The sequence below is a fragment of the Elephantulus edwardii genome, unplaced genomic scaffold, assembly GCF_000299155.1.
Source record: "Elephantulus edwardii isolate Elephantulus edwardi_28Jun2011 unplaced genomic scaffold, EleEdw1.0 scaffold00003, whole genome shotgun sequence".
In the NCBI taxonomy this organism is placed as follows: Eukaryota; Metazoa; Chordata; class Mammalia; order Macroscelidea; family Macroscelididae; genus Elephantulus; species Elephantulus edwardii.
Genome location: NW_006399753.1, coordinates 28,817,359 through 28,828,828, shown reverse-complemented (window position 1 = coordinate 28,828,828; position 11,470 = coordinate 28,817,359). Strand labels below are relative to the sequence as shown.

Below are 11,470 nucleotides of genomic sequence, written 5' to 3'. Positions count from 1 at the left end.
CTGGAAAAGAGTGTTGAATATACCATGGACTGCTAGGTGAACAAACAGGTTTGTCCTGGAGAAGGTGAAGCTGGAATGCTCCTTGGAGTCAAGGATTCTGAAGCTTTGTCTGACATACTTTAGGCATGTTGCAAGGAGGGACTGGTCGTTGGAGAGGGACATCATGTTTGGCAGAGTGGAGTCTCAGCGAAGGAGAGGAAGACCTTCGATGAGATGGAATGATTCTGTGACTGGAGCGGTGGGAATAAGTGTGTTTGGGATGGCTAGGTTGGCACAGGATAGAACAGCATTTAGAGCTCTTATACACGGGGTCGCTTTGAGTCACAAAAGACTCGATGGCACATAACAACTACATGCATATATGTACATCTGTGATGCATATTTGTGATATTGTGTATGGTTTTATTGAGTGTGCTATCAAGTCAGACCAACTCATAGCTGACCCTCCAGTGGGTTCCAGTAAATCGTACAAGAGAAGACTGCCCATCCTTCTCCCACAGAGTCCCACAGAGCAGCTGGAACATACATACATGTATCCTTAATCATAACTTCTTGTAAGAATTTATAACCTAGGTAAGGAAATAAACACAAAAAGGATGAAGGCATGAGTAAGGATTCAGCTTGATGCTATCATATCAAGACAAATTCAGACAAAGCCAAGTCTAGCAGTATGACTTGGTTGAAAAGATATGAACTATCTTTGGCCCTGGAGAGTTTCAGGTCTACAATTAAGAAAAGGGGGTGGGTGAATTCAGAGTGGAGAAGAAAGGAACTGTATGTGGTACTGTAATAAAAGCATTAACATTTCAGCAACAAATTTATGTGGAAATTAGCTGGAAATAATACTTAACAGTTTGAAATAGAGTATCTAAAATGTTTGGATTTTTTAAAAAATGACAAAAATTACAAACACTTTGTATCAAGTATTTTCATTTTAAATATAACAAAGTAAAATTCATTTGATTTTGTAACTAACATGTCATTTACCAGAGGAATGAAATATCTGGCTTGAATGAGATGAAGATGGTCATGATAGCACAGAATAGGGCAAGACTTGAACCGACTGTTCATAGGGTCACTATGAGTCACCGTGACTCAATGGCATCTAACAATAACTCATCATTTAACACAAATCACTGACAGATCAACTTACTTTAGATGTCCCTTTAGTAGAAAAATATAAACCAGATCTTCTTAGAAGGAAGTAAATCTTTTTCCAGGATTTCTTTCCCTGTTCTTTTGCATGTAAGAAGCCATGGATTTCAGGATATGTGCTTGAACTCAAAAACATCTAGAAGAAAAAGTTCACATTTTTATATTGTTAAGGATGAAGGCCATTGTGATGCTATATCGAAATTCCAAATATGAATATTTAAATTTAAACATTATATAAGTGACAATATAGAAAATAAATCAGAAAATCTTTTGAAAACCTGAGTCAAGTTACAAATGTAACTATGTTCACAAAATATGCTTTCTGAGTGACTGGTACTTAGACAAAGACAATGATGGATATTAATTATAAGCTATTTGAACATACCTTCAAAAAGTTGGGCTTCACCAATAAGGTTAAGATTAGGTGTATTTCATTATTTTTCATGATTCCTTTTAATACTGCAGGTTTACACAAATAGCTTTATTACAGAAAAACTAAAAGCATAATCCTGTCTTTACTTGTTCAGCCTGAAGTTAAGCCAACTTTACCTCCCTGATGAGGGCTAAGCAAACAATCTGGTTTTTGCTTTCTATGGTTCTCATTTGTGGGCCATTGTGGAAAGTTGTATTTGTTGGAGGAAACTGCTATAGTATCATCCACCCTAAAGACTCTTCTGCTAAGTAATTTGCCCACTGAGGCATCAAGAGGTAGAGTAAACTTCTCCACCCACTTGATCTGGATGAGGCATTTGACTGCTCTGAAAAAAAATATATGGTGGATAATTCCCATGGTGGACTGTGTTTAGTGGAACACCCCAACTAAAACAAGCTTGGAAGCAGGAGTGGAATCCACGTCTGAAAAAGCTTGCCTTCAGAAACTCTATGAATTTGGATAAACAATGAAAGTTACACAAGTGTTCAGGTCTTTCATTCATAGGGTCGCTATGAATCGTCTATAACTCAACAACACTTACCAACACCACCACCAACACAGAGAGCTCTGTGGGCCTGGCGTGGATAGAAAGATATGCTACCAAACCAAAGATGGGTAATTTTAATCTGCAGCCCTCAAGCCTGGTTTTAATTGTTTTTGGTCAAATATTCTTCTAAGTGGTATAGCACTGGTCTGTCCATTTGCTGTACAGTGGTAACTTGTGGTTGCTGTGATGCTAGACACTGTGACACTGATGTGTCAAATGGTTACCCATGGTGGTCAGTGTTTAGTGTAGCTCCCTGGTTAAAACAAGCTTGGAAGCAGGAGTGGCATCCACTTCCAAAATAGCTTGCCTCCGGAAACTCTATTAATTTGGAGAAACAAAGTTATGCAAGTGTTCAGGTCATTCCTTCATAGGGTCACGATTAGTCATCTACAACTCCACGGCACTTAACAACAATACTTTGCCAGTTCTAGATGTAATCCATAACTTGTTTGATAGTGTCTACTTCTTGACTCTTAGAAGTCGGATTTTTTTTTTTAAGAAATGTAACTACCATAACTTCCACGACGGCTTCAAAGCTCAAGCTAACTGGAAAAGCACTAGAAGAGAAAACAATCATCTCGAGAGAGGTCAAAGAGGACCCGAAGAATAGACAGGTAGTTAAAATGCCATCTTGAATGGAGGATCTCTAGCCAAAGATAATGTGTTCAGGTATATCAGAGCTTACTTGCCCAGCTAGACCCTTCTCAACTTCCTGACCCACAAAATTGTTGACAAAACATCAAGAGGTGTATCAAACCATATATTTTTTGAACAGTTTGTTACACAGCAGTAATGAACTGAGACAGTGGGTCAGGAAAACAAGAGTAAAAAGGACTATCTCTCCATGAGTGGCTGTGTTCCATGTCCTGAATGAGACGGTAGAATTGCATTAGTGTCTTATTAAAAGGAAACATTCCCATGAATAAACACACGAAACATTGGAAAGCTGAAACTGTGAGAAATCACAAGATACAGTATTGGAGTAGATTTTAAAAGCTACTCTGGGAAATGTTGGTAGTGGATATATATACTCTTTTTTTTTCTCCAGCAAATTACTAAAAAAAAAAGTAATTTAATGATCTGCAGATATTAATTAACTGACATGCAAAACAGTCTAGTAGGTTTTTAGTTTGAGTGCTTTCCAAGTTATTAAATCAAACCAATTAAATTTTAAAAGAAAGTCAGAAAGGTCATGCTAGAAAGAAGAGAAATCTTTTAAAAATTGAAAACATCGCCTCAGTGGAGAGAAGAGGTCAGAGGCATATGCAGGACTGTCTGATTCCAAAGTCCATGATTTTTCTTGTTTTTTATAATTTAACATAAAAGTAATATCAGTATATTAGAGGAGAATTTGGAGGAGGAGGAAGAAAAACTCCAACCCACTTCCCTAACATAACACAGTGCTGAAGTGCTCAGAGGGCTGAAAATTAGGGGTGCAGAGCACTGCTACATCACCACCTCATCATACAATCTGATCGTGGTCCCCGTGAAAATCCAGCAGCTTTGAGAAAACCCGCTACACTGATCTTACTTCTAAGATATTTGTCATGTTAAAATAAAATGAAGCATATTAAAAAGCAAATCAAAACCCTAGCCTGTTATGTATGGGTAGTGGCAAGAAGCTGTACTACAAACCAGAAGGCATGTGGTTCGAGGCCACGAGCTGCTCTGTGGGAGAAGGATGGACAATCTCCTCCCATGTGATTAATCTCCTCTGAGAACCTGCCAGAGGATCCACCATGGATTGGTTCTGACTCAGTGGAACACAACAACAACAACAGCCCTATATTTAATCTAAAGATTAAATCCCTGTGCTCAACAAAAACTTTTCCCAATAAGGTAAAAAGAAAACTTATCAAATGGGAAAAATAATTTGGCAATACCATCTCAGACAAGGGTCTATAATAAAAGTTTACAGAATATTCCTGGGCTGCAAGAATGAAAAACCTGAGAAGTAATTTACAAAATGGGCAACAGACATAGACTTTTCACAAAAGACGGCATTCTGATGGCCAATAGACACATGAAGAAATCCTCAAAATCACTGATCACTGGCAATAAGAGAGATACAAATCAACACCTTATATTTTGAAAGTAAAAAATACTGAAAGTTTTCTTCATTAACGAACAGAAAATGGTAAATGAGTCTGTAGAAGCCAGGGGCTTACTTCAAATACCCACTATGTTATTTAACATAGCTTATTAACAACCTCCACTGATCTTTTAATGTAAAATTGACTATTGTTGTTGTTATGTGCCATTGAGCTGCTTGCGACTCATAGCGACCCTATGTACAACAGCCCTAAACTCTGCTCTATCCTTTGCCAATTGCACTGTCTCTGACACTCCCATCCCGATTATCCCAGTCACTGAATCAATCCACCTCATAGAGAGCCTTCCCCTAGCAAAAAGAAAATAAAACAGCCAAAGTCACATGATTATTTTAACAAAAATTCTTTGAAAGTTACTACCTCAACCCAGGACCAGTTTGGAAGAAATGAACCAAATTTATACAAAACGAGGAATATGGTTAATTAGCTATTATTCGTAAATCAGCTAAAAACTTTTCACAACTATATGTAATTATTTTCATCTAAACTTAGAATTTACAAATGAAACTAAACTCATTAAATAGATTCTATGTTATATCCTTTCCCTCCCCTTCATTAAATTGCTCAATAATTCATCCCAACTAGGATTAAGAGAGGTAGCATAAAAACAAACATTGGGTAATTATGAGTGAAATGTCCATAATTGAGAATTCTTCTTATTAAAAAGATAAACATAAATTTTTAAATATATCACAGAGTAAAGCTCTCCAAAGTTCAAGATACATATTTCTAAAAAGCTTATAATCCTTAGAAAATAGATCATACCTAAGAAAAAGATTGTTTTTATAAAAAAAAACCAAAACCTTTTTGCCATGAAGTAGATTTCCCCTCATAATTATGCAAATATTGCTAAGTAAGATGTATTGACTAATTCCTGCATTCTTTATTCAGATTGTTTGACTTTTTTTTAGCCTTACCTCCAGGAAAAATTAGTCATTCAAGGTATAACATTTCAAAATCTGTGCATGTATAAATAAAAGTCTCAGTTTCCTTTCATTATGTTCTACATACTGAAAAAAAAATATACCTGTAAAATCTGTGTGGGGGATATTTCACCATTGGTTTCAGTTGCAAAAGATACCATATGCTCTGGAAAAAAATACTGACAAAACGATACAGGTTAGGTCATCCCAAAACTCATGCTAAAAAAGGTTTAGTATAGCCAATAGTATAAAATCAACATTCTTGAACCCAGTGTATTCAAGCCAGTATGTCTAAAATTCACCCAAAAGTCTTCCTCCCTCAATTTTTTAAGTTGTTATTTTAATGAGAGTTTACAGAAAGGTTTTGAAAACAGAAATGAAGGTTGAAACAAAACCAGTATTTTGAAAGCAAAGTGCTTTTGAAAACAGAAACTCTTATGAGATCTCTAAAAAAGAACAGCTGTGGATTAGGGTTCAAGGATTAACACCACCTCTAGCTGATTCATCCTTCTAAGGTTCCCAAATGCTGCCATAAAGTTGCAATGTGCTTGTCCCTATAACTTGCCCCCAAATCCTGCAAACTACCACTCACTAGGTCCTGAAGGCCTATTGCTCGTATTGTGTGAAATCAAGACCTCAAGGAGTAATGAATATGCCCCATTGACAGCCTACAAACTGCAACAGCAGACTTGAACTGGGGCCAGAGGACTGGAAGTCGAGTTCTTTCTACCTACCATTTTATAAAGTCGTTTGATCATAAAAATTAACCCAGGGCAATTAAAAATGAAAATTCTCAGGCATGTTCCTAAAGTTTATGATGCAGTAGGTCTCAGATATTGTGTTTTTAAAAATACCCCTTTTCTTCCTTCAGGCAATTCTGAGGGTTAGAAAAGTTTGGGCGAAGCATTCTACTATATTTTCTCTAGGACAATGTTTTTCAATAGCATTTTTACTGACATTTTCACTGTGGCAAGCTACCCTCCCTCTACACTGAAGAATGTTTAGCAGCATCTATGGCTTCTACCCACTAGACCTAACTCCACTGGTAATAACCAGAGATGTCTCAAGCCTTTGCCAAATTGTCCAACAGTGAGAATGACTATTCTATGACTAGAAAATGAATGGCTACCCTTGTTTAAAACAAAAATAGCACTAAACCATATCAATGTCAATGTGACTTTTAACTTCTTTACCTTAATAAAGATTTACAATAAGAAAACACTTTCCTTTCAAATTCTATTTAATTTTTATTAGAACTCTTATTTTCTTTGTCAAAGATTATCCCATTATGTTTCTATTAATACATTAAAAGAAAAGAGAACATAAGAGGTCTTTCAGGGTTTCAAAATATTCCATTATGGTGTGTATCATATATTTTTCATAAAGGATCATTTCAATCCAATTATCTAAAACTTAGAGCAAAAATATGCTACAGCTGCAGTGATAAAAACAATTTAAAATAATGAGCCCAGAGGCTATTTTGATTTCTCTGGATCCCTACTCTTCATTAGAATGTGGCATACATTTATTTTGTTTTAAAGAGAACTATAGTAAAAGCAGTATTTACTAGATAATGCACTGGTCCTTACCTCACTTTTACTTAGCTCAGTAATTGCTTCAAGGAAAACAAAATTATTTGGACCAGCAAGCTTCATGTCAATCTTAACTTTCTGGCTAAGTTACAAAACTACCAACAATTATCAATCTGCTGTTACTTTAGAAAATGTCAGATTTAAATTTCCTAAGTTCTATGCAGAATACTAAAACTTAGTATTTTTGTAATCAACCTGAGGAAACATCACAATTCATTCTCTCAAATATGTAACAGTAATTGTTAGTCTCATAATGAAAGGAAGGAACAATGATTCCTCAGAGAGATGCTTGAGTATCTTAAGTAAATACTTTCTTCAAATTAATTTATTTTGCCATCACAGTTAAAAATATTTCATCTGTCTATCTAAACTTCTCAGCATGTTGCTGACTAATTATTGTGAGAGAAAGGAAATGTGACTACAATTTAAATGACCAGAAACTTTATAATTTATCTAATAACTGACTTATAATAAATTTCATCTCAGCATAAAATTAAAGACATATAACTGACTAGCTTTCTCTCTATGATCAATAATGGGTGTTTCACTTACCATTGGGTTTTTAAAGAATTCATATTTGGCATAATTTTTTCTAAAGTACAGTTTATTCTCTTCTTCCATTCCCCAGTTAGATAGCACTTCCATCACCAGTTCATGGTCTTCTATTGTCCTTTCTATAAAGAATGTTCATTGAACACATCACAGATAGATTTTTACACACACATATATATACATGTACACACATAAGACATTATGCCATTTCTTATCAAATATCAACTCAATTCTGAAACAGCAAGACTTGTACAAATCTACCATTAATTTTCAATTAGTAACATTGACTTTAAACTTTGAAAAAGACTAACATATAATATTACAATGTATTGTTTTGTCAATCAATGCTTCTAGGTTCCAGTTAGTGGTTTTCTATACATAATGACACCAAGTGACAGAGTAGTGGTGTTATTTTGTTATTGTACCATAGGGATTTCTCAGCTAAAATCGTTATGGGAGAAGACTCTTGGGTCTTTGTCCCACAAAACCACCAGGGAGTTTCAAATACCAATCTTTCTTCTAGAAGTTGAGTGCTTAACCACTGTGCTACCAGAGATAGCTTGCTAATGCTAAACACTCCCGTCAAACCACTGACACCACATTGATCCCAACTCATCGAACATTTTAAGAGGTTTCTGAAGGTGCAAATTTAAATGAGAGGAAAATGCTTCATCTTTTGAAGAGCAGCTGTCCTTAAACTTGCAGTCCTTGGAGTTAGCAGTTCAACACTTAACCTCTGTGCCATCAGGTCTCCCTTTCGCCTCTTTGTATTGCTTTGTAAACAAATCTGCATTAAGAATACGGAAGCTATTCTCTGTTCCCTCATTCTCTTGCTAAAATTGAACTGTGACTTTAAAATGGAATGATTTATTCCCCCAAAACACAGATCATTTTGATAGGTTCAAGGAATATTTAAAATACATAACCTGGATCATTAAAAAAGTATATTAAAAAAAAAACCCAAAAACCAAACAAACAACAAAAACTCATTGCAGTCAAGTCAGAACCATCGCATAGCTGATCCTCTATCAGGTTTCTGAGGCTGTTAATCTCATGAGAAGACATTGCACATCTTTCTCTTGTTGAGCTGCTGGTGGATTTGAACTACCAGAGTCATATAGGCTTTGGGTTAGCATCACAGGTGATGGACTACACCACCAGAGATCCAATAATGTAATGGACAGCTGGGAAAGCAAAAATCAGTGCCAATAAGAAGATGTTTAAGGTCTGCAGACATAAATTTTTGTTCTGTGCTACTGAGCAGACTATGACTCATAAAGACACTATAAATAGCAGATCAGAGCCTTGCTCTAGCCTGCACCACTCTCATGCTCTCACAGGCTCAAGCCCATTGTGGAAGTCCCCAAGCCAGTGCATTCTCTCTTTTTCCAATCTTCCACCTTTCCCAGGCTGACATCTATTCCCAAGGTCTGACCCCTGCTCACAATATGCCCCAAGTATACGAGATAACTCTTGTGTCTAAGGAGCACCCTGGTTGCATTTCTTCCAAGATAGACTTGTTTGTTCTCTTGAAAGACCTTGATATATTCAATACAATTTGCAACACAATAATTGAAAGACATCAATTCTTCTTCAGTTTCATTTCTCCCTTGTCCAACTTTCAGACGCATGAAAAAAAGGTGAAAATATCATGGCTTGGGCTCAGGTGAACCTTAATTTTAAACTGACATCCTTGATTTTAACAACTTTGGAGAGGTCCTTGACAGAAAATTTTCCTGATAATGTTTTGGCTGCTGCTTTTTTGGCCATTAATTGTGAATTCAAGTAGAAGGAAGTCATCAGCATTGACATTTTTAAGAAGCCAAATTTCTTGTGGCACTCCATACTTTCATATATATTATTTTAAAAAAATCTTTTTTCTTTAACAATTAAAATAGGTCAGGTGGGAAGGCATTTAGCAAGAAAGACAGTGAGAGAAGTAATGGCAACTTCAGAAACGCGAACATAATATCCAACATTCCTATTTAAATAATAAACTGATATTCACATAAGTATCATTTAGACTAGTTTCAAACTGAAAATGAATTCTTGAGGCTATATATCTAATAAACAGCAATGCAAGGAGGTAGGTGTGCATGTGTATAGGGATGGATAGACAGATATATAGGTATCTTTGTTGTTTTTGTTTGCTCTCGAGTCAAGGACATCTCATATCGACCCTATGAACAAAAAGCCTGAAGCCCCTATACAGCTATCAACATTTATCACAGTTCAGAGATTCCAGCGGCATGTTGTTTAGGAAGTGGATGCCACTCCTGACTCCAAGTGTGTGTGTGTGTGTGTGTGTGTGTGTGTGTGTGTGTGTACACACATTTACATATACATATATACATATGTGTGTGTGTGTGTGTGTATATATAAAATAAAAACAATATGGGCAAATTTCACAAATACTAATGAAAAGAGTCAGACACAAAGTGTACATACTTTATGATTCCCTTCAGATATGGAACAACCTAGCAACACTAGCTTATGGTATTGGGGTAGCAAGAATGATGAGTGAGTGGGCATAAGAGAATAATGGTATATGAGTAATATTCTGCTTCTTCCTCTGGTTGTGGGTTTTTCAGTTGTATACAATACCTGAGATGTCATCAAGCTGTCTATGGTTTGTCCTTATGCTTCAATCAAAGACGGAAAAAAATTAAGAGTACTCATGCAAATCAGGAAATAGAAAAGAGCCAAATCAGGAATACAGGAATTTCTTACCTTTTTTAAAGAATACAGAAATTTGAGTTGCTTTTTGGATCTTTTTGAAAAGTATCTGTGTCTCAGAAATTCAATACTCGGTAGTGATCTGTGACCTACAACACCCGAGCCCTTGAGAGTAATGTCATACTTAAATAGAAGCTTATTCGTCTGAAAGGAAGTTCTTGTAAAAGTGCTCAATGAATATGGATGAGTTTGAGCTAAGTGTGTATCAACACTCAAGGTTCTGTTCCCAACTCGGATTGCTCCTTTTCAGTCTCAATAAGTGGCTCCTCTAGTTCCTTCTCCCTAGGAAGTCTCAGTCCTTGGTGCAACTCTTATTTTTTCCCCTCTCCCAGCGAATTCCCTCTAGCTAAAACCTCCAGTTTCAACACTATTCTGAAATTTTAGTCTAACTGCATCTTTTTTTTTCTTTTCAATCTTGCTTCTTCCCTTAAATTGTTCTGTCAAAAGGCATACAGTTTGAATCCATCAGCAGGCCAGTGGGAGGATGGGCAATTTCCTCCTGTGCAAAATGCTACCTCTGAAAACCCGCCAGACGGTCAGCTATGGGCTGATTCCGACTGCACCACACATAGTAACAACAAGCCTTAATTTTACTGCTAGTGTCTTTTTTGAACCACATTGCCAAAAGTAAAAAGTAGACTTAAAGCTCGGTTTTGCATTTTTCCTCTCCTTAACTCCAAGTCCAAACTATTCTCACATCTCAGTGATTTTTGCTCAAATGTTTTACATAACCAACAATCCCACTGCCACCAATCAATGGTGATCTCTGCCTAGTCTTCAGAATTAGAATATCCTTCCTCCAAGCCCACCTGATACAGCATTGTGTTTTATTGCTGTGAGTTGCAAATGACTCATAGCTGACCCTCTAGCAGGTTTTCAGAGGCGGTAAACGAACCACAAGAGGCGAAACTGCCCATCTTTTCTTCCAAGGAGTAGGTTGTAAATCTGAACCACCCCTTTTTGGGTTTGAAGTGTGACTCTTTACCCAGTAGGCCACCAGAGCTCCCCTAACGATAGCATATCAAAACCAAAATGTTTGTTTTTAAAATGTGACGCTTGCTCAAAACCTTGTCTACTTTCTACTTGTTGTTGTTATGTGCTCTTGAGTTGTCTACAACTCACAGCAAACCTATGTATAATAACCCGAAGCCCTGCTCTATCCTGTACCAATCTCACTGTCTCTGACATACCTACTGCCATCACCCCAGTCAATGCATCAATCTACCTCAAAGAAGCTTCTCCTCTCCTGCACTGTCCCTTGACCCTCCCAAGCATGACGTCCCTCTCCAAGGGCAGCTCCTTCTTTGCATCATGTCAAACAAAGCATGTCAAACAAAGCTTTAGAAACCTTGCCTCCGAGGGCGACGCAGCTCGAGGGCGAGGCCGCCAGCCGGGGGAACGCCGGGGGGAACACACACCGC

At 36.9% G+C, this 11,470-nt stretch overlaps 1 protein-coding gene across 1 annotated transcript in view; it reads right to left on the bottom strand.

Moving 5' to 3' along the window:
- Positions 1 to 11,470, bottom strand: part of GRB14 (growth factor receptor-bound protein 14) — a 183,656-nt gene that overhangs the window by 23,590 nt on the left and 148,596 nt on the right. Inside the window, exons 4-6 of the mRNA XM_006879353.1 lie at positions 7,314 to 7,435; positions 5,274 to 5,348; positions 1,154 to 1,291 (exon numbers count right to left, since the gene is read on the bottom strand). Of these exons, the coding sequence (XP_006879415.1) occupies positions 1,154 to 1,291; positions 5,274 to 5,348; positions 7,314 to 7,435 (335 nt within the window). The remainder of the gene's footprint in view (positions 1 to 1,153; positions 1,292 to 5,273; positions 5,349 to 7,313; positions 7,436 to 11,470) is intronic.